General features: G+C 33.1%; 4 protein-coding genes across 4 annotated transcripts; 2 read left to right on the top strand and 2 right to left on the bottom strand.

Moving 5' to 3' along the window:
- Positions 1-1459: 1459 nt before the first annotated feature.
- DYL1 (dormancy-associated protein-like 1) lies at positions 1460-2734 on the top strand. Its single transcript, XM_085742277.1, has 3 exons — positions 1460-1625; positions 1767-1974; positions 2311-2734. Exons 1-3 carry the CDS (start codon positions 1532-1534, stop codon positions 2345-2347), a joined length of 339 nt encoding a protein of 112 aa, XP_085598403.1. The 5' UTR covers positions 1460-1531; the 3' UTR covers positions 2348-2734.
- A 4092-nt stretch (positions 2735-6826) lies between these two features.
- On the bottom strand, positions 6827-7988 carry LOC146943943 (large ribosomal subunit protein eL15z). The gene is made up of 3 exons (XM_085742276.1): positions 7942-7988; positions 7681-7847; positions 6827-7443 (listed from the first exon to the last, which is right to left on the bottom strand). The coding sequence occupies exons 1-3, from the start codon at positions 7943-7945 to the stop codon at positions 7000-7002; spliced, it is 615 nt and encodes a 204-aa protein (XP_085598402.1). The 5' UTR covers positions 7946-7988; the 3' UTR covers positions 6827-6999.
- A 1177-nt stretch (positions 7989-9165) lies between these two features.
- Positions 9166-17518, top strand: DEG15 (protease-like protein). Its single transcript, XM_085742275.1, has 13 exons — positions 9166-9326; positions 9403-9449; positions 9543-9717; positions 10181-10291; positions 10672-10815; positions 12942-13034; positions 13175-13278; positions 13569-13657; positions 13740-13834; positions 14162-14915; positions 15834-16038; positions 16347-16438; positions 16966-17518. Exons 1-13 carry the CDS (start codon positions 9261-9263, stop codon positions 17226-17228), a joined length of 2238 nt encoding a protein of 745 aa, XP_085598401.1. The 5' UTR covers positions 9166-9260; the 3' UTR covers positions 17229-17518.
- Positions 17519-19888: 2370 nt separating this feature from the next.
- On the bottom strand, positions 19889-22384 carry LOC146943941 (squamosa promoter-binding protein 1-like). The gene is made up of 2 exons (XM_085742274.1): positions 21982-22384; positions 19889-20281 (listed from the first exon to the last, which is right to left on the bottom strand). The coding sequence occupies exons 1-2, from the start codon at positions 22302-22304 to the stop codon at positions 20179-20181; spliced, it is 426 nt and encodes a 141-aa protein (XP_085598400.1). The 5' UTR covers positions 22305-22384; the 3' UTR covers positions 19889-20178.
- Between the last annotated feature and the right edge of the window lie 1330 nt (positions 22385-23714).

Below are 23714 nucleotides of genomic sequence, written 5' to 3'. Positions count from 1 at the left end.
TTTCCAGAATTTTTTATTATTTTTTTTCAATTTTTTTATTAATTTTTCATTTTTCCAGAATTTTTTAATTAATTTTTCGATTTTCCAGAATTTTTTAATATTTTTTTTCAATTTTTTTATTAATTTTTAATTTTTCCAGAATTTTTTTAAATTTTTTTTATTAATTTTTCAATTTTCCAGAATTTTTTATTTATTTTTTAAAAAAAATAAAAATGCCACGTGTACCCCAATAAAAAAAATAAAAATAATTATACAGTCAGCGCGCCACGTCAGCAGAATCTGCTGACGTCACGTGCCACATAGGAGATTCTGCTGACTCATTGGGGTCAGGGGGCAAAACCAAAAAATCTTCATTTTACGAGGACGGAATCTAAAAAAAAAATTTCCTAGGGGGCAAAACCAAAAGTCACCTATATTACAGGGGGGTAAAAGCCTATTAACCCTTCAATGTATTACAATGCAAATGACACCATTTCGTTTCATGTAATGACACATGCAATTTTTTATATTTCCCAACTAATAAAAAAAAGTTTAATTTTCCTGGGTATATACTGACTACCAATTTTTTTTTTTTTTGTGTTATTCTTTTAACACTTTTTTCTTCTAATCTTATCGATGATTATTTTTAACTTTGTTTATAGGATAAAATTTTATACTTTAATCATTCATAAAGTATAAAAATTGAATGAAATAAACTTAAAATAATTTCTTAATGAAAAATATATGTTGATTATATTAATAAATTTAAATGACTAAACATCTTAAATATTAATTGGTATAGATTGTATTATAAACTCTTAAAAACATTATTATGAATAAAACATGTCCTTTTATGTCAATTTACAACTATCAGCTAGTTGAACCGCTAATTTTACCAAACATTTTAATTAGCTTATCAGCTATAAGCTATCAGCTAAAAGCTATCAGCTAGCTCATCAGCTAAAAGTTATCAGCTAGCTTATCAGCTAGCTTATAAGCTATCCGCTATTTTTACCAAACAGAGCCTTACTCTTAACACATCGACCTCCAACGATTTTCATTGAGTTCACAATGCCCGTCTAATGCATACATCTCCCCTAAAAGAAAACATACCAACAAGGAGTAGATTCATATCCACTGGCTGATACTCGAATCTTGGTGGGGTCCCCACATTACTCTAAAGAATAGGACAAAGGGCAGGCCAGGTGTAAATTTTAATTTGTACACTTGTGAGGTGACCCACGACCCACTACAACCTCTGCCCCACATTCTAATCAAGATATTATATAGGGCCCCACATTCACCTAGTCTTCATTCTTATCCATTTTCGTCTCACTATTTCAACCCCTTTGTGTTTTTACTACATTGCCACTCACAAATATCTCGTTACACTTGGAAGCATGAAAACACTTGATCCAATTTTAGCCGTAGATATTTTAAGCATCACTCTCTATATATAGTGTATACAAAAGCTTAGTATAAGAACCCTCATACTATACTATCAATTATCAATATTATTTCATCTAAGTCTTAGTTCCATCTTAGTTCCAAAATGTTAGACAAACTTTGGGATGATACCGTTGCTGGCCCTCAACCTGAGCGTGGCCTTGAGAAGCTTAGGAAGCTAACCACCAGCATCATCAAAGGTATAAACATAAAAACATTAATTCATAATAATTTTTTCCAACTATAATATAATGAATATATGCACACAACTAATCATAAGTTAGATGATTAATTAGATCTATGTCTTGACGTTGTTGATTTTAATTTGATTTTGGGTGTAGATGAAGGAGGAAGTGCTCAGTTAATGAGAAACACGTCGTTGCCTTCGACACCGACAACACCGGCGACTCCAACGACACCTCAATCGGCACGTAAAGTTGACAACGTTTGGAGGAGCGTGTTCAATCCTGGGAGCAACTCTGCTACTAAGACAATTGGTGCTCATATGTTTGACAAACCACTCCCCAACACCCCCACTGTCTATGATTGGTATGTTATTATATATTCACAAAACCAACCACTCTTATAATTTGCATGCATATAATTAATTATTATGAAATTTATAAGTCTTGTAAAATTATGCTACTTAGCTTAGCTAGTGTTTCTTTGATTCTATATTTTATTTGTGGACTTATTAATTTTTTCGTACAAAATTTACTTTATTATACATTCCTTTTGTTAGAAGAACTATACATGTGGTAGATCTAACTGTTACTTGTCACTCATATCATATATATGATAAATTATATGTTTGTAATTTTTTTTTTATATTAATTTATCTCATCACAAACATATAAAAATGAATTGGGTTGTATGTGATCGCAGGATGTACAGCGGGGACACAAGGAGCAAGCACCGCTGATGTGCCACCAAAACTTTCTGGGTTGATTGCATGTAAATATTTTCCTGTTTTGTTGATCGTCTGCCACGTGTCTGTATCACCGTTACGTGTCGTGATCTGATCGGGTGTAGCATCTAATCTGAATCTGAATGTAAAATGCTTCGTATGCTTTAATTTCCTTGTATTAATTTGAGTTTTGTTATCTAGCTTTGCCTTAATAGGTTTATCTAGCTAATTTGTTTTTTTCTCCTTCTGTAAGTGTTAATTAATCTACTAGTATTAAAATAAGAGTGTGTTAGCCTATTTTCTTCTAAATATTGTAACAAATGGTGAGATAGTGTGATAATTAAGTTAACCATGTAACTGTGCAATTCCATCTTGGTAATGTTAAGAATTTCATATTACAAAGTGACTTATAATTGATTAATTTCATAATGAGGTGTGATACAAATTTCACCTCTATAGATTGGCACAGTATCATAATAATTCAGCTGAGATGCTTACATCCTACACTAAATTAACGGAAGTCTTAATCGTCCTGATTTATAATAATAATACTTGCAAATAATTGAATAAGTTTAGAGGACCACCAACACCAAGTCCTCTTATAAGTGACAAATAAAATAAGATATGATGTAATGTAATAAGAGAAATCAAGGGATTCATCTTATCCATTGTTTGAATATCGACAATAAAAGACCTGTCACTGATATTATCGGATCCTTGACTTTTATTATGTTTTGCTACTTCAATTTTTTTACCTGTAATTTTTTTAATATATCACTTCATTTTCGTGGATAGATATGAAAATTGTTTAGGAATGATAATTTATAAATAGAAACCCCCTGTCATGAATCGCTGAAGTTTGGTAAAAGGGTTAACTAGATAAATTAGGTAGGATTTGTAAGAACATCCGTAAGTGTTTGGCCTTTTGTAATTGATGAATGCAATGAAATATAACAAAAATAGTGAAATAACTTTGTATTGAGTTCAATAAATTACACAATAAAAGAAAAATTGATGAAATACAATGCAAATCGACAACTAAGAAAAGTGTAGAAAAATAGAAGAAGACTTGTCTTAAGATTAAGTCATTGCTCTACTAGAGAGTACCAAATGAAAAGAGGAGAGACTTCATCAATATTCTTCACGCCCACTATTCATCCTCATTTCACTATTTATGCACAACTCAAGGTTCCTTGATTTAGGATCGCTAGCCATGTGTCTATTTTCCTCAACCCATTATGTTATGTCAAGTGTAATTTCCTCGTGTGTTATTTTGAATCATAACAACATCCATCATGATAGTAAATTAAAAAGAGTGTTGATTTGTATACGTCATTTATTTATAATTTTTAAATAACAATACTATTAAGGATTTAATGACTCTTGCTCTAGAAAAAAGGATTTAGTGACTCTAATGATGCTAAACTAAAAATAATCTTTAAATAAGTTCACTAATATGTACTTTAATGTGTACAACATGACCTTGATGAAAAGAAATTAATAAGAGAAAGAGCCACATAAACTTGAGAAGGTGGTACCAACTTTTATTTACTTGCTTATTTTAATAGAGAGTCTTTATATATTTGTCGGTAACTAATTGGCACGGTAACTAATTGGCACCTATTTTTTTCTTTCTCCAACAAGGGCTTTAATATATTGAGTTCTTTATTAAGTGACTCTTCATTGGAGATGTTCTAAATTTTTTTTTTTTTTGGTCTTAGATGAAGTGGTAATCCACTGAAATTAAACTCACATACAACTGTGAGGTCCCGGGTTCGAACCCGGATCACGACATCCGGTCTTACAATTTCGGCATTTGCCAGTTGAGCTAGGACTTCTAGACAAGATGTTCTACACTTTTTTTCTCCAGAAGTTTTATTTGAAGAAAAATACATATATATTGAAGTATATCTTTATTTATTGAATTTCATTCTACTTAACAACTCCACTAACTACAATTAATATGAGCGTTTTAGTAAACGATATTAATTTTACCATTAAAATCAATACGACTAATTATTTCCTTAAGAACTCACACAGACATTAAAAGACAATTATAATGAGATGGAGGGAGTAATACTAAGGGCTTAAATTTTAGATAAAAGAGATTTTAGTTCTGTTTTAACTATTTTGTGTGTCTTATCCTCTTCCCTTTCTAGTCGTTTCCCTTTCCGGTATTTTAGTCTATTCTGTTATCAAGTACGTGTAGGTGATGAGACATCGTCAATATTTCACACTAAGCACTTATCATGTACGGTAAGTATATATCAGTTCAACTAGTCATCGTGACTGTAGTTTGATCTCATCAAGTACGTATAAGTTCTACTAATCATCGTGATTGTCGATAATAATGTTGTTTAATCTTGTTATGAACATTATTATTGTCCATGACGATGATGCCAACAACAGAAGGAAAGTGAAATTCAAGTATAAAAAACAAACAAGGTGAATATTTTAGACTAAGCACTTATCACGTACAGTAAGTGTATGTAAGTTCTACCAATCATCGTGATTGTTAGTTTGATCTCATCATGTTGTTTCCACATATTGAAGAAAAGAAGGCTCGCTAAAACAAATTATGGGGATCACTTATATATACTAACTATTCTTCAAGTTGATTTATTTGCCTCACCGATACATGTCTGGAGATGGAATGATACCACAGCAAAAGCATATTGTTAAAAATATTCACATGACATCAATTCAAAAAATGGACACAGCACATTACTAGAAATGAAGCCAATGGAGGCTAACGCAAAAATTGCCTAGCACAGTGTGGAATATCATTCTGAATATCTGAAAACTAGTTTTAATAAAAATTTGCTTCAAATGAGACATATTTGTAGAAGATTTGTCACAACAATAATTCCAAACTGTGCTACGCAATTTTTGCATTAACCCCCATTGGCTTCATTTCTAGTAATCAAAGATTCAACTTACGTGTTCCCTAAAGAATTCTCAAACATTCATCCATCTTTTCTAATAATAAAAAATAATATCATAACAAAATCAAGGAAAACTCAACTTATAACAGTAGAAACATTAAAATGAAAACCAGACACCCGAGATAAGAACCTCATCATCCATCAATGTGCCTTGCGCATAGTTTACAGTTTTGAAGCTACAAGAAAACCATAACTTGATATTACCAGATATGGATTCCCTACAGCCATAGGAATCACGAATGCAGATTACTTGCAGTCAAGGATCTGCCTATGTGACTGCTGGATTCCCTTGACTATAGGAAATTTGCATCCCTTAAATCCACTTGGTTTTTAAGTTAAAACAAATAATAAAGATCACTTAAATACACTAACTATTCTTAAAGTTGATTATCAACTATACCCATTACTTACTACAAAAACTATACCCATTAGCATTCCAAATGTATTCTTAGGAATTGTACAATGAAAAAGCAGCAATTTACTTGCCGTGAAACAGTTATTTGCCTCGGCGATACATGTCTGGAGATGAAATGATACCGCAGCAACGACATCATGTATTCACATAGGCATCAATTAAAAAAATGGGCACAACACAAATGTGGAATAGTAACCTGAATATTTGAAGACTAGTTTTAACAAAAATTGCTTCAAATATGAGACTTTTTTGCAGAAGATTCATCACAACAACAACAATTGAGGTTCTATTTGTTTGATCTAATCCGTAGTTCTAAGAATACAAATTTGAGTAGATGGAGTTGTAAATGCATATTACTCTTTTTCTTTTTTCATGCAAGCATTCCCTAAAATAGATACTTGTAAAACAAAGTTTAGATATTGTTGATATGCTCCCCCAACCCCTCTTTCATTAGAAGAGGGAAAGAAAGGAAAAATTAATACTCCCTCCGGTCCTTTTTATAAGAGACAAATGAGTCAACTAAAGTTGATGTATTTGGTTCAAAATGTAGACCAAATACATCAACTTTAGTTGACCCATTTGTCTCTTGTAAAAAGGACCGGAGGGAGTAATTCCAAACTATGCTAGGCAAATTTTGCATTAGCCACCATTGGCTTCATTATAGTGATCAAAGATTCAACTTACATCCCTAAAGAATTCTCAAACTATCCATCCACCTCTACTAATAACAAAAATAAAACTAGTCAACTCTAAACAGTAGAAGCATGAAAGAAATGAAAACCAGACACCAGAGATAAGAACCTCATCATCCATCAATGTGCCTTGAGCATAGTTTACCGTTTTGAAGCTACAAAAGAACCATCACTTGATAGCTACATGACAGCAAAATTATAATATCTTTGACATTGTAATAGACGATACAATTAACAAAACAGCCAATTAAGATCAGAATTTTGTTTTGACAGCCAAATGAGAGCAGGTGTTACTGCAGTATTGTTGTATGCATAAAACCTTCACTTGAAAACCCAAAAACTTGCAGTACCAGTGGATGATACCGTGTCAATCCAAACAACAAAGCAAAACATAGATAAACTAAAACATGATATTAAAAATTTGATCAAATTAAAGAACAAATGATCAAACAAAGGAAAATTGTGATTAATCATTCTTCATTAACAACAAAAATGAGTTTCTAGGCAAAGACACAGATCGGAAACACAATAACTTGATAATTAAATTATCCAAAGTCTAGATATAATGCACTCGATAGCCAGAAAACGAAGCAACGCAAAATAACTGCAGTAAAATCAACGATAACGACGGAGAGACAAGGTGTTGTTTCTCTTCCAGTTTGCCCTGCGGGAAGGACGGGCTTTGTGGTAACGATGGCCCTTGCCACTCAAACCTCTGTTTTCTTTACCAGCAGAAGTGAGACCACGAAGTTCCCTATGCTTGTGGACAGGATTGGTAAGCCAGTTGATTCTTGGATCATTTCTTATAGCACTATGAGCAACATCAACCAAAATGACCTCGAAATACTTGAAGGTAGAATCCTCATTGACCCAGTAGGAATTGAGAACCCTAAGGCCACCAAGCTTCCTCCCAGCACGCTCCTCGGCAACAGATCTCTTACTCCTTTGAAACTTAAGTTGAGTAACTCCCTGGTTAGTGGGCTTCCCGTATACAATACCCTTGGAAACCGGCCTCTTTCTCCCACCTCTACGTACCCTCACTCGGTACACAACATAACCCTAAAATCAATGAAGTTCAAATCTTAACAAATAATGCAGTGTATCATCATCAATATAAGTTCTATTAAGGAACAAAAGCACAAGTAAATAAACAAACAATCTACATAGCATATATCAAGAAAGAATTAAAGCATGTTTGGATTGGCTTATATTTAAGCTTATGCAAAACAACTTATGCAAATAAACAAGCTTATTATTGATAAGGTGTTGTAATAATGAATGAAGAATAGATGATACCTGCTTGGCCTTGTAACCCAAACGGCGAGCTTTGTCAGGACGAGTGGGTCTGGTGAGACGAACAATGGAAGATTGTTGACGATACTCCCAACACCTCACACGCTGCATGAATCTCATCACATCCGATTGCTTCTTCCGCCATAACTCAGAAACATACTTGTATGCACCTATTCAAAATTCACAAATAACAACAACAATTACATCACATTTCGATCCAGAGAAAATGAATAGAAACAGCAGCTGCAATAGATGGATGCATACCCATTTTCTCGGTTTGTCTCACGCTGGCAGGAACCCAAACAAGGTTTAGGGTTTCGGAATGGAACGAAGAAGTTTATATATAGCTTGGTTTTGGCCCATTGGGCTTTCATTTCGGGTCGACCCATTTTCTATATAACTCCTCTTAACATTCAATAATCAACAAATATTTATCTTGTCAAAAAAAAAAAAACAAATATTTATCTAGATTGAAAATTCAAATTTTTTTCTTGTGAAAACCATATTTTAACGTCTTAAATATGTCGGAAAAAAATTAACCAATAAATGGCTTTTATGAACTTTATATCTCTAGAAAAAAACTAAGAGGTCAAAGATAAAAATAATCTCAAATTATAGGATTAAAATATGTGTTTTTTTTAGTGACTGTTTCAGACCGGCCATGAGGCTAATCTCGCGAAGACATGTGGACCAAATGTCCACCGGACCAAGGCGCGTCGCCTACAGGAACACACCTGCAGTGATGCACCTTACTTTACTTAAGCATGCCCCCATTCATCCCACGCCATACACGTGATTTTTAACGGTCTCTTGATGAGGAGCCGCATTCGAGAGAGAAAGTTATTTTCACATACACCTACATAAGAGTGACTTAATTGTACCCCCAAGGTATGATTCGTTTTCCCCACACTTTTTTGCACACTCCTTTCATTTCTCATACGACTTGATCGTCAGAGTGATAACGTGCCTGCAGACACCTTTCGCTTCATCGTAAGATTGCATCGCCACCACATTGAAGCACCGTGTCGTCACCATTGCCACCATCTGTTCTCATAGGAGATATCAATGAAATTTTTCAAATTCTCTCTATATTACAATGTCAATTTAAACAATTAACCCATAAATAAAATGATAAAACTTCTATATATTTTTTTTTCTAATAAATAATAAAACCTCTATAATTTGGTTGAATAAATATAGTTTCATTATTTGTCAAAAAAAAATATAGTTTCATTCTTTGTGAAAAAAGAAAAAAATATCGTTTGATTAGTACACAATGGGGACGGTTAGAATCTCAATTGTATATTGTTTACCAAGACAATAATAATTAAAACAATATTTTAATGTATTAAAATTTTAAAATAGTATTTTTTTTGAAAGAAAATAGTATTTGTTATTAATCAAAATAATTCATTATATTAAAATGATTCGTTAATGTCGTCGGTATTTTCCCCTTGATAAAAAAAAAAGAAGACTATTTTCCCGGTGTTTGCAACTGTTGCAAGTTGCATAGCTTCTCCTACTTCAAATTGAAACTCACCCCAACATCTAATCAAATCAAATCCTGATTCATTCGTCACAAAATGGATCACTCAAAAATCTTCAATTTTGCTCGAAACTTCTCTGTTATGGTCAAGATTCGTGGTCCTGTAAGTCTCTCTCTACGAACAATCCCAATTATGCATAATCACCATCACTCACTCACCTTACAATTTCCATTTTCAGGACCCAAAAGGAATGAAGATGAGAAAACACGCTTTTCATCATTACCGGTAATAATTTCCCCTTTTTTTTTTCAATCAAAGTTTCGTTTTTTAGCATTTTTAGTTATGTGGGTTTTCTTTTCTTTTTCTGGGTATGTGTAGTTCTGGTGAAACAACTCTTTCAGCTTCTGGGTTGCTTGTACCTGAAGCTTTTTGTGATGCTCAAGTAGCTAAGGGTCTATATGGTGATAACTTTGAGGGTAGGGTATTGGTTGTGACTGTTGCTTCGGTTGTTGAGCCTTTTTTATCTCCTCGACATAGAGAGAATATTCCTCAGGTTGGTGCTTATTGATTCAGTTATTATAGATGAAAAATGCGAATTTTGATCCTTTTTGGATTGAATTTTTGTCAGTTTATGTAATGATATAAGTTTTATGAGACTGTTTGAGACTTGAGAGAACATATGAAAACAGTTTTAAGATATTGTTTATAAGCAATTTTCAGCTTATTTTCATATGTTGTCCAAGATAATTTATGAAAAAAACATACAACTTAAACGAAAACTTTGTCGAATCTATATGACATGACATGGATCAAATACGTATAGTGTTAAGGCATGATTGTTGTTAAACTAAAACAATTTAAATTCATGTTATCTTTTGCTATAGAAATAGGTTATATTCCGCTTGTGTTATGAGCCGCAAATAAGCTGTTGAGTCAAACAGGGCCTTAATTTACTTTCACGGTTATTATATTTATTTTGTTATATGTGTTTTGAATTTCTATTTTATTATTTTCAGGGTAGGCCTGATTTGATTTCTGGTGTTCGGATTGATATTATGACTGAGAAAACCAATGGAGAATCTGATCAAGGAACTCCTTGTTGGCTTGAGGGGCAACTTTTGTCATTAGTAGGCATTTTGAATCTCTTTATGTTCTTCCTTACTATGTGGTTTTGCTGCAAATTAATAACGTGGTGCACCTGATAGTTTATAGTTTTAATTGTGACTTATTCAGTTTTATAAAATCTCATCCCTTTGAATGGCATCTGTTTAGTTGGTGAGACTCATTTAGGTAAATGCATAGCTTATTTTGTTGTCATTCAATAGGTTATGGATCTGTATACGGATATTGTTCATGATTTCTGAAGTGTGTGGGATTTCATTTTCTTAGAAAGATAAGAATGCATTTTCATTCCATTAGGTCATGTTTTCGGACAAGGATTTAGTATTACATGCTTATGGCTCATATAATTTACATCTGAACTAAACTTTGATTATTTACTATGCAGGTTGATATTCCTGCTTCAGCCCTTTGTGTCCGGTCACTTGTTGAAGCATCTCTAGGCTTGTCAGAGCATGAATGGGATGTTGGTTGGTCTTTGGCATCTCACAATAACGATTCTCAACCCTCTAAAGATAACTTTCAAACTCAGGTTACCCCTCTTTCTTCTTCATCAGTGTACTTTCTTTTTTCGCCATGAATTAGTTTACTTTATAAATTTATACACGGATGAGAGTTATCCCTGTTCAATAAAAACACCGGAAACATGATACCAATACTGTCAGAAAAGTGCATTTATAAATGTGATGGTATGACTTATGTGTCACTTTATAATTATATTATGTTTGGCCAAGCCTAAATGAAGTAGTTGAACTCTGAAACTAGATTATAGCATGTGTACAATATTGCTTAAGGAAGAAAACACTCAGTTTAAACTCCCGCTAAGTTTTGTTTGTTGGTTAGGCTATGATATCGATGACAATCCTTCCATAAATTTAGCTATTTGGTTTAGTGAAATAGTTTCGATATATTTTTCAAAAGATGAAACTGGGAAAAAAGGTGTAAGGCATGTACTTACGAACTCAAGTGCAGCTTGGGCCCTTACTTGTTGCAGTTCTTGCTCACCTGCACTTATTTCTCTTTATTTTTCTCCTTCATATGAAGTGCTTAATGAATTTAATATTACTTTCCATATGGATTATTATGAATCAAGAAAGGGTTAGTGAGTTATGATGCCATGGCAAATATGTTTAACAGACATAATGTTTTTTTTTCTTTTTTGCTGAATATTAAGTTAAACTTATCATGTAGTTTTTGTATCACATCCAAATTCTAGACTCACCTTTGTTAGAAACTTGTATTGAAATGTTAGTGTCTAGTATCACAGGTGGATGAATGTAACTTGATACTTGGATAGGTGGAATGGAATAATGAATGTCCAGTACTAGTCTTAGACCCATGCAACACATGGGCGAAATGAGTTGTTGTTTTTGTAATATTGCAAATGTTGACTCTCAACACAATGCAAAATTCTATATAATGTAATGTGTATATAATTTAAATATGAGTATCTTGTTACAAATCAAAATGTCAACCAACGACATACTATTTAGTCTACTTTAGTTCCATTACACAACATTGGCTAATAATAATAATCAAATAACCACATTAGTTAAAAGTCACAAAAACATATACTACATAGATATCCTTCAAAAAAAAAAAAAATATACTACATAGTAATCAAACAAATTCCTTCTCAACAATAGATTCAACATCTCTTGATAGGTCCAAAGTTAACTACAAAAGAAATGAATGAAAAATATTAGTGAAATATTCATGAATGAAAGTAATGTCATCTTCAATAAATATGAGGACTTGTGAAGAGTTGAAGCATCCCTAAATGAGTGGGTGATCACTTGTAGTGTGATGAGTGCATTTATTATTCCTTTTAACTCTCGAGCATGGTTTTAAATTGCGGTTGCGGGCACGGGTGCAGTTGCGGTCATTGTGATTGCGGTCATTGTGGCTGTTGTGACGCACAATGCATTGTTGCGGTGTGAAATAATTTTAAATTTTCACAAACTATATAAAGTACACCACCATACTACTACACTATTTATCAACCATAGCAGAGTCTCCGTTTGCTCCATAAATACTGATTGAGAGATTGTTAAAGGTATGTTTTTTCATTATATCTAAAGCGTATTGGAATTTTGGGTTCCGAAATTTTAATTTTTGGTGAGAAAATTTGAACGAACATGGTATCATATCCTACATTACCAAGCAGTCTATAGTTCGATCATGCCGGCGCCATTCTTCCAAATAAAAGTTTGATTAAAAGCACAAGGTAAAATTGAACTTATACATTGTCTATTCTTCAATGGGAAAGGGGTCTTTTTGAGCAGGCAGATATGTTAGGCACAAAACCACCACAAATCTTCACCAAAAAGCTAAGCTTTTGGAATAATTGGTTCTTGGCGATCTTGGTTGTTATCGAAGTTGTTTGTATATCTTTAGTAATTGAAATTTATTGGGGTAACCACAAGTATCAATTTGTTCATTTGTATATATGGACTCTTCTTTTTGATATTTGGAGAATGATGTTGAAGAGTCCCACATCGGATAAGTGATGGCCTGACAATGTGTTTATAAGTGGGGGGCAATCCCCAACTCACCGGTTTTGTGGGTTTGTGTAAGACCCAACCACGATTTCTAAGAAAAGCATAAAAGTGACTCATTATTTTGGATGGAGAATGATAAATCTTCTTTGAAATGTAGCGGAGGTTGGCATTGGGAGAATCTGGCAGGGCAAGTCTTATGTGCAAATCACTGACTAGAATGGCCATTCTTAGTATTTCTTCATCTTTCAAGGTATTAATATTTCTTCCATTCAGACTTCTTATGCAAACAATTATAACATATGCACATGGAATTTTTTTTCTACTTGTGGTCTTTCTTTGATAGTCTACTATCTAGACTCATGAGAGTAACAGTTGATGCTTGTAACACAGGACTTACTGAACTATGATAAATCTTCCATGAATAAAAGGGGTGATTTTCTTCTGGCAGTTGGATCTCCTTTTGGAATCCTCTCACCTACACACTTCTTTAACAGGTATTATTTTCTAGTTTGGCTAAAAGAAAATAAATTAGAATAACCTAATCTGGTTGTTACTCACAAAACGGTAACTTCCCTTGGTAACTTTTCATAATCACCTTGATGTAACATGCTCCTCGTCATTATATGTAAACTTTTTCGGTGAGCTGTTGGCATCACCTATGTGTTGAGCTGAGTTGTACAGACTTATATTTTATCTAATATAATGCTGTGGTGAAGAAGTGGATATCAATGCTTGAAACTTTTGTATCATTCAGTCCTTTGATTTGGTTGCTTGCTTGAATCAGTTTATCAGTTGGATGCATTGCAAATTGTTATCCTCCGAATTCATCCGATGAATCATTGCTGATGATGGCTGACATACGCAGTCTTCCTGGTGCGAACTGTTTCTTTGTTGCATAATTTGTTGGTCATTCATGTAATTGGTTTTGGCTCTATTTTGACACTTTATCTGCCAGGAATGGAAGGCAGTCCAGTTTTCAGTGAGCATGCATGTCTTACTGGTGTCCTGATCAGACCACTGAGGCAGCAGACAAGTGGAGCGGAAATTCAGGTAGTTCCTTGAATGCGTTCTCCTCTTTGGCCCTGTTTGGATTCGCTTATTTGAGCTTATCCACTGATATAAGCACTTATAAGACTGTTTGAGACAGCATATGGAAACAACTTATGACGCGTCCATAGCCTGTTTTCAGCTTATTTCCATAAACTCCCCAGGATAGCCTATATGAAAATATTTATATTGTAAGATAAATAGCATATCTATAAGCACCTATGCTATAAACACTTAATTGAACTGTTACTCCAAACAGGGCCTATGTTTACATTATATAAATCTTCTCAAATTTAACTCATCATGCAAGACTGTAGTCTTTGGTAACAGCTGGTGATTCCATGGGAAGCCATTGTGAATGCTGCTAGTGGCTTGCTGCGGAAGTGGCCTCTGAATACAGTAGAAGGGTCATGCTATCAGGAGGGAAACTCTTGTGGTCCAGGAAAGGGACCTTTTATTGACTACAATAAATCAGAAGCTTATGCACACTCTAGTAATAAACACGAGCATTTAAATTTTGGTAACTCTTCACCGTTACCAATTGAGAAGGCAATGACTTCTGTTTGTCTTGTTACTATTGGTGATGGAGTATGGGCATCTGGGATTTTGTTAAACAGTCAAGGCCTCATACTTACGAATGCTCATCTGTTAGAACCGTGGAGATTTGGGAAAACTCATATAACTGGCAGAGGATATGGAAATGGAACCAACCCAGAAAAATTTCCTTCCATGTTGGAGGGAACTGCATCTCTTCATAATAGAGGTGAAAGCATTCAAACTAGGCAAACACTACCTTCAAAGATGACAAATCTTTACCCTTTTGTGGCTGGTGAGCAGGGGAGATGTAAATTGAACAAACCTTATGGCAACCATAGAAATATACGTATACGCCTTGATCATATCAAGCCTTGGGTTTGGTATGATGCTAAAGTAGTGTATGTTTGTAAAGGACCTTGGGATGTTGCATTACTGCAGCTTGAACCAGTTCCAGATAATCTTTTGCCTATTGTAACAAATTTTTCCAGGCCATCCACAGGATCAAAAGCATATGTTATTGGCCATGGATTATTTGGCCCTAAGTGTGGTATGTCCTTGCTAACCTAATTAATTCCTTTTTTTTTTTCTACGTCTGATGCCATGAATGAATTTTAAGTTCCAACAACCTATTTCTCTAATTCTCACGTTTTATTTGATTTCCTTCATTTTTGGAGTTTTAGTTTCACATTCCGATGATATTTATAGACATGATGTATATAACTAAGTTGATTCTTCAGTAATAAGGAAGTGTTACGTGAATGACTTATTTGTCCACCTTTGATTGACATGAATATAGTTTTTCAGAATTGTTTAGGAATTGACATGACTAATCAAATTTTATACTATTCTAACGCTACCGGTTCTTTTTTTCACATCATTGAGCAATATGCTAAAAAAAGGTTCAAACAACCATGAAGCAAACCTATTCGCAGAATAAAACATTCAGTTAATTTTCATAATGGAGAGGAAGCTTTACATCCTCACATGCCGTTTAACTTTAACGTTGTTAGAGATATAAAACCATTCTAGAGCCTGCACTTAATAGCTTTTGTTTTGACATGATAAGGTCCAATAGAACATTAAGATCAACCCCATGCACGAAAAATGGACAAAAAAGCTTAGATATTGCAAACTTTAGGCTTATGCCTTTTCTATTTCGTTGTTATATATACCATGCTCACATTCAAAACAAGGTGAAATGAGCTATTGTGTTCGAAACTTTCAAGGGGCATATGTATCAATGGAAGTGATATTTGTTCAAAAAGATATATTCCATGCTACTCTTGAATTTTGTGGTTATGACATTTGTTTATATATATGTTATTATTTATGATAATTAATTGATGCGGTGATTGGTGAGACATGTAATGGGTTATACCCAATTTCATCCAGAAATGATTTAATCACTGTGAATTTTCTTTTTATTTCCTTTGTTTAAACCTTTCATGTCATCAATTTTCAATAGGATTCTTCCCATCTGTTTGCTCCGGTGTGGTAGCGAAGGTTGTTGAAGCGAAGACTCCTCAATCTTATCACTCCATTCAATCCGAGCACAAGCATACCCAAGGCCATTTCCCAGCAATGCTTGAAACAACAGCTGCTGTTCATCCCGGAGCTAGTGGTGGTGCTGTTATCAATTCAGATGGTCACATGATTGGTCTGGTTACAAGGTAATGCCAGCAACTTTAAATATAATGTTAGCATTTTATCCTATTTCTGCATCAAGAAAAATTTATTTCCATCATGCACTGAAGTGCAAGATTTGAGGTAGATGATTTTGGATGTAATTCTGTCTTTGATTCATTGTCTCTGCTGCACGAGTCTGTATTTTTTCGTGCTTACTTACTCGCTGGTCAGCTTGGTCCAATTGTTTTTCTGCGTAATATAAGCTCCTGTGATTTTCATTTTCTTTAGTGATTGTTCCTCTGAATCTGTGGATTAAGCTTCCATATTTAATGAGATAATGTTTTTGGCACAGCAATGCAAGGCACGGCGGTGGGTCGATTATACCTCATCTTAATTTTAGCATTCCATCTGCAGCTTTGGCACCTATCTTCAACTTCGCAAAAGGTATACTTTCAAAGCATCTTAAGTTCCCACCTTTCCTCTCATTTCCTACCTAGTATAAAAAAGAACTCAACACTATGAATGAGAACTATTAGTGGCCTATTTGAGCTGAAATGTTTTAGGAAAATTGGTTCTTACAATAGAACTGTGTTATTTTGACACAAAATGGAATAACAAAATTCGACAACAATTGTGATGGTCAGTGTAGTTCAAATACATGGTTAGTTACATGTACTAGATGGGTAATGAATACTGCACGATGTTACAACTTACAACTCATTAGCCACTTACAGAACACAATTAATCCCAATTTTGAATGTCACTAATCACAATTTTCATTAACCATCTACTGAACATAATTAACTAAATATTTGAACTGTGTTAACCCGCCAAATTGCCGTTGATTTTTATTGTCAAATTTGTGTCACAATATCATTTCAAATAGGCTAAATACAATTTATTTTTTTGCTTACTTTGTTCCCACATGGTAGATTGACATGTTATGCTATGGTTCTCCTCTCCTACTGCAGATATGCAGGATTTATCACTTTTGCAGATTCTAGACGAACCAAACGAATACATTTCATCTGTTTGGGCATTGATGCGGCCATCATCTCCCAAGATCAATCCAGTGCCTGATCAACCGCCATCTCCTTTAAACTATAAAAGCAAAGAAGAGAAGGGTTCTCAGTTTGCTAAGTTTATTAAGGAAAGAAAGGATATTTTCAACGACCCTTCTCATATTGGGAAGAGTGGATTGCTTTCTAAAGATGTTATTCCTAGTAAGTTATGATGTCTGATGAATGTCATTGAGTTTACTTCTGCTGGATGAGAAATCATGGCCAGAATATAATGACTTACGCATTTCCTTGTGATCTATATACTTCTTGGACTTGAATATTCTGTTCTAGATTATTATTAATAGTGAAAAGAAAATCCAGGAAATAAATTTTTGTAAATCTCTAAATGATTATATGTACCTTGCTAAAACTCAACTGATTTTACACAGTTTTGATTGCATTTTTAGAGTACATTCAAATAATAAATAACTGATATATATAAATGAAATTATTTATTTTTGCATTATTTTATATTATATGTTAATTCATCTTAGGCATTAAGCTTGGCTGAGGTTGGTGTCTAATTTCTTTCAACTGCGATATGATGAATTTTATCATGATCAGTTCTCATCAAATGGTGTTTGCTGTAGTAGTTCATTTATATATATGCACAGCATAGTATGCTGAAAATTCTTGTTGCAGATAATACAGCATCAAAACTCATGTTTCGAACTACTAGATTAAAACTGAATAAAGAGAACGATGCTTTTAAGATATGACAAAACCTTTTACCTTTTTTTAAGGTGGGGCTGTTATCCTTTTATAAGGAAAAAAAAAATCCCCACAAGCACAGAATGAACTTTTTCTAAAGTCTAGCCTTATCCACGTAAATTAACTTTAGGTAGTTTGTACAAAATATGAGACACCTAGGTAGAGAAGTGTCTCATGATTTACTGTGGATTAATATTTGAAAATCATTTAAAATTCTAACAACAATTGATGTCGCTCATCGTAAATAGTAGCTCTTAGTATAATTACTTGTCTTTGGGATTGAGATAATAGTTTATCAAAAAGCAAGAAAAGTTTATCAAAATTCAATTTATGGTCGTTTTCTCATGTTTGTACTATAATCAACATTGGTCGTGTCAGCGTTTGAGCCAATTGAAGACCCTAAACTTCTAATTAAAGATGGTGACATCAATCTTCGTCAAAATTTCAAGAGGTTTTCAAATATCGATCATATGTGTCGGACACTTCTCCACCCAAACAATTGCTATAAAATAAATTTCATAACCATTAGCAATTTTTTGATAAATCATAACCATTATCAATTGTCATAAGATGAAGGTAATTCAATGTATATTGGAAGTACTTCGGCTATATATTATATCTGGCTCAATGACATACATTGATATTGACATTGCAATTTCATTTTCCACCTTATGTCGGGCTCAACGACATTTATATATGTTCTATTTTTAACGTGACACGTGTTTTTTCAGACTGGAGCCTACACTCATGCATGTTTATAGTGAAATGGTGAAAACACTTGTCATCAATCATTTTTTTTGTTTGCTAATATGAGTCATCAATCATTGTTTAGAGAAGAATTGATAAAAATAATGCATGTTAGAAATAGTCTTTGCCAATTATAGTACTGATTAAAGGAATAGTCTTGATAAAGGAATATGATTCGTATTAGTCTTGTACTCCCACAGTACTGATTAAATGAATGTAATGTTGATTAAAGTTGTTGGTGCTAAACAACATAAAAACTCATGATTGGCAAGATTCAATTTTGGGTTGAGTTGTGCCGTTAATCTTTCTGTAGATGACAAAATCAATCCTCTTAAATACAACGTCTATAAATTAAGGTGACTCAACGTTGTTATGCATGAATTCTTTAAACTCTCTGTAGAAAGTCAACAAACTTTGGTATTAGGAAGCAAAAAGTGACAAACACAAATGATAAAAAACATGTTGATTGTCAGAACCATTTTATCATGTTTGGCCACTTTGCTTGAAGCCACTTTAAAGACCGCTTGTCTCACACTAAAAAAGACCTTATCCCTAATTGATTCTCTAATTACTCTTGAAAATGACCCAAACATGGGATATTGAGAGGAAAAAAAAGTAATCAGGGAATAATTAACAGAGGTTTCTGGTGACATTGGCAATCTTGTTTTATATGCATCACTCACCCACGAGCTTAATTTATTCCTCCAACTATGCTCTTTACTCATGGTGGATACTCAAACCTAAAGGACAAGTGTGTGAGCAAGACAGTATTGGATTAAACTAGAATGGAAACGTGGTCCCTAGTGTGAAAGCTGAGAGCATAATTCAGAACTTCAGCCATGAATATGGAAGATACCACCAAAAACTTGCTATATGAGAGTTAATGCCCAAGTAATCAATATAGGCCACAGTATAATTTTTCCCATTTTTGATACAGTAAGGTAAAACAAGGAGGGAGGGTAAAACAAGGAGAGATCAATATACATGGTTCAAAATTGAAGTTATAGTTACGGTTGCATCATTAATAGAAAAAAAAAATTAGCGACTAAATTTAGAGAAATAAAAAATGTAATCGATCACTAATTTTTCATTGCTAATTATGATGAGGAATTTAATGTTTTCTCCAATTCCTAAAGTTTTGTTAATAACTTAATAGTGAATAATATTGACATTGTTATGCTGAATAACTTGTGGTGTATTTATATTCACATCTTTCATTTTGTGTGTAAGTTTATAGTAGTGTTTGACGCTTTGTCTCAATAAAAAAATATTTTAAAAAAATGAATTGTTGATGATGTAACCTTCTAAGTTGGAATGCCACATCATTTATGGACAAAAAATTTAGTACTAGTTTTGGGACATTTGATCACTACTCTTCAAAGCATATATCCCTCAAATATATTATTGGTGAGAAAGCCATGGTAATAAATTAATGGTACAAGGACATGAAAGAAACACATACAATACAATTGTAAAGGCATGAAGTCAAGCAAGTTATTTTTTGTTTTCAGCTAAAATTGAGCAGCAATAAAGAGGGAGATAAAGTTTGATGACAGAAGAGAGAGAGCTTCCACAAATAACATCAATTTGAATATGAAGGACTCAAGGATTATTTCAACTATATATGCTGCTCAATATGTTTGATCATCATCAATGAATTCCTTCTCAGTGATATTCAGACGTGCTTTTGCGGCGCCTCTCGTTATGTCCAGCCAAACGCCTCCTACAACTCCTTTTCAAGTCATCAAATTCTGATACCTCATGAAACCTATAGAAAAACCATATTCCAAAGCTATAAGTTAATAATTAATTAGTTGTAAATCATGGGAATGTACACTTGAATTTTGCTCCTATATATGAAGAACATTGTGTATATGTTTTGGTTAATTTAGTATGCACAAGGACACAGGTTTTTTTTTTTTTTTTTGAAGAAGCACAAGGACACAGGTTAAAACTGATTTGGTTTATCCAACGTTTAAGTCACAAATTTGTTTAACTTCTTTCAATGAAAATTTCGTAGTAATATATATTTTGCCCTAATTTTTTTTTCCTGTCTTGCCTCCATGAAGTATCTTTAAAAAATGGAACTGATAACACCTTTTGTGTTGTCAACTTCGTGGGGATTAAAAACATGACTCCAAAATTAAGTGATGACTAAAGTAGAAATGCTATTCGTCTATAGTTGGCGTATGAATAAATACCAATCACAGTAACACTGCTATATATATGATCTTGAAGTTGAAGGCACATATATGAGTATGTCCCTATCTCAGCATGTTGGGGTAATTAAAAGGATAAATTTCATCAGTTTTTAAAAATAATTAAGTACCCTGTGAGTGTGAGTTCTATGTATAAATTGATGCACAATGAACATCAATAAATATTCAGGGGATATAGTGTCAAGAATCCTGTACCAACAAATTTTTCCAATTGGGCAAGTTGCTAAATCTTTCAAGAACTAAAACAATATAATTATTCACTATCAGTAGAAAAGTTTAGCACTATATAGCTAGGCTAACTATATCCTTTGTAGGAGTGAAAATCAAAGGTGAAAGAAAAAAAATTGTAGACAATATACAAATTTAGACACATCTCTCATTTTTATATATACACTTCAAATCAAATGAGTAAAAAAAAGCACTTCAACCAGTAACTTACAGACATTTTCCTATCCAAAAAAGTGCATCTAATATGAACTCCAAAAAATTATAATGATGAAATCTACTATTCTTAAGAAAATACCACTTCCCTTTATTTTATTTTTACAAAATTTTCCGTATTTTACCCTTAATCTTATTTTTACAAAATTCACCATATTTTACTATAAAAGAGGTAATGGTCCACATTTGAACATTTTTTTTGAAGTCCATATTAAAAAAAACTTGTTTTATATGGACTTTTAAAAAAGGAGCCAAATGTGGACCCTTACTATTTTTAGTAAAATGATAGATTTTTATAAGGGAAATACTAAAAAGTGCCATAACCCTTATTTGTTAAGAAGCTTAAAATAGAAAGTTTACCATGAAAATTGTAATCAACCTATTGGAATATTAAAAAATAACTTTTTCTACATAAAATTTAGTAATTGTTTTATTTTTTAAATCCTTAACATACAATTGTTAGCATGACCCATTTTATAATGATGCACAAAGAGAAAAATATGTAATATTAATATTTACTAGAAATGGTAAGTGTTCACTTTTGAACATTTTTTAGAGGTCCTTATTTGATAGAAAAAAAAAACACTTCAATCAAGATCATCCTATGAGTTGTCTCTTGCTAGGGCTTAGTTATTAGTAAGACCAAGGTATTTATCAATAAAAAATTGAAAATGACAAATCATATCAAAACTGATCTTAATCTTCCCTCAGCCACTTCACATCAAATATTGAGGTTCAATATAAGGATATACGAATACTAATACTAAGATATTCAAGGAAAAAAAAGGTGAAATTAGGGTTTGTCAACCTGCTACATTGCTGGCAAAACCTTTGTTGAAGCTCTGAAATGAGTACGGAATGAGCCTTAGAATGGTATTCACAAACCTTATGGCGCTTATGGTACTGCTTAGCAACACTTAGATCAGCATTACAGTTATCAACTTGACAAGAAGGTGTCACTGATCCTCCAGCTTTTGACCCTTTCCTGTTGTAAAGATGATCAGTCACCACCCTTTTCTTCTTCCCATCATCTCCATAACTCACATCTTCCTCTTCTTCTACTTCTACTTCATACTCATCTTCTTCTCTGTACTCATAGATTCTCTTTCCCTCACCCCAACTTCCATCCATAAGTAAAGGTAAATCTGAGGAGTTATTAAAGAATGAAAAGAGGGTGAAGTCAAGGGGAAGACCACAACACCCTTTGGTATAGAAGTAGAAAAAACATAAGGGTAAATAAATAGAATGGAAAAAGAGGGTGTGGACCACAAAAGGGTGCTCATTTATTGGTTGCCAACTTGAGGGTAACAGTGATGGGTTGCAAACTATATAGAGCATTAGCTGAGGGCCGGTCCAACATGTCAAGAGACCTAAATCAAATTTTATAATGAGGCCTTTTGGAAGTAAAAAAATAAAAAGGGTCATGTTAACCAGTGCCCCGGGGGCACTGGTTAAGGAAGCAAATATAGTAATATTTGCATTGATAGTTGTGTAATCAATACATTAAAAACTTAAAAAGTATCTTTTTTGACTTAGAATTTCTTCTTTTAGCATCCTTAACCAGTGTGCCCCGGGGGCACCTGTTAACATTTTCCAAATAAAAAACACAATGCTTATTAAAAGCATAATAAATCAAGTTTTGTTGAATTCAAGATTTGAACTTATGACCAAAAGGATTTGAGGCCTTAATATTGACCAACTAAGCTAGATAAATATTGATTATTAGTATGTCATATTATATATTTGTAGCTAAATTGACTTATTTTGAGGCCTTTTTTTTAACCCAAAATCTTGAGGCCTAAAACCCTTGTTTGGGTGGCTTGGCCCTTAGGCCGGCCCTGCACTAGCTATTGCGCCAATGTTTATGAACAGTACAAGAAGACCTAGCAAAGACCCCTCAAAGAGCATTAACAAATAAGTACACTTAGATATTATCCATCAACGATACATATTCTTATATTGACAACAAAATTCAAACACATACCATCTTTGTGGAATACTTAGCAAGTAGACTAACCTAAGTTGGCTTGTATCATTTCTTTTGGGTGTAAATCAGAAATTCTATACGCGCAATTGTAGAGACTAATGCATCCACAATAAGTGATAAAACTCTCAACATATCTAACGGTGTTGTATTTTCAGAGCTAAAATTAAACCAAAAATATCAAGTTTATATTAATAAAAATGATTTTGCAAATATATATATATATATATATATATATATATATATATATATATATATATATATATATAATATAGATTAGAGAGTATATATCACCTTGATTCCTTTTAATTTGGCAAAAATATGTTTCCATATTTAGTGGCTCTTAACAATCGGAGGATACGAGCCAAGCATTAATTTGGAAGGAATTGCTTTACAGATTTTCCTTTCCATGTCAGGCTTGCAATTTATTACAACATAATTTAAGATACCAAAAACTTGAAAAAACAAACCAAAATAGAGAGTTTTTTAATTAAAGTTTTGTTTAGTATAGACATTTTTTCTATAAAAAAAGATATTTATTGATTCAAATTGGTATG

Source organism: Medicago sativa, chromosome 2, assembly GCF_051527215.1.
Source record: "Medicago sativa cultivar Bolivia chromosome 2, Bolivia_mono, whole genome shotgun sequence".
Lineage (NCBI taxonomy): Eukaryota > Viridiplantae > Streptophyta > Magnoliopsida > Fabales > Fabaceae > Medicago > Medicago sativa.
The sequence above is the reverse complement of the archived record's forward strand: the minus strand, read 5'-3'. Positions and strand labels throughout refer to the sequence as shown.

Coding starts and splice junctions, on each gene's coding strand:
- DYL1 (XM_085742277.1), top strand. CDS start 1,532: ATGTTAGACAAACTTTGGGATGATACCGTTGCTGGCCCTCAACCTGAG. Junction 1,626..1,766: donor AACCACCAGCATCATCAAAG/GTATAAACATAA, acceptor TTTTGGGTGTAG/ATGAAGGAGGAAGTGCTCAG. Junction 1,975..2,310: donor ACCCCCACTGTCTATGATTG/GTATGTTATTAT, acceptor ATGTGATCGCAG/GATGTACAGCGGGGACACAA.
- LOC146943943 (XM_085742276.1), bottom strand. Junction 7,444..7,680: donor TGGGTTACAAGGCCAAGCAG/GTATCATCTATT, acceptor CATTGATTTTAG/GGTTATGTTGTGTACCGAGT.
- DEG15 (XM_085742275.1), top strand. CDS start 9,261: ATGGATCACTCAAAAATCTTCAATTTTGCTCGAAACTTCTCTGTTATG. Junction 10,292..10,671: donor AGGGGCAACTTTTGTCATTA/GTAGGCATTTTG, acceptor TTTACTATGCAG/GTTGATATTCCTGCTTCAGC. Junction 16,039..16,346: donor ATGATTGGTCTGGTTACAAG/GTAATGCCAGCA, acceptor TTTTTGGCACAG/CAATGCAAGGCACGGCGGTG.
- LOC146943941 (XM_085742274.1), bottom strand. CDS start 22,304: ATGGATGGAAGTTGGGGTGAGGGAAAGAGAATCTATGAGTACAGAGAA. Junction 20,282..21,981: donor TTTTGCCAGCAATGTAGCAG/GTTGACAAACCC, acceptor GTTTTTCTATAG/GTTTCATGAGGTATCAGAAT.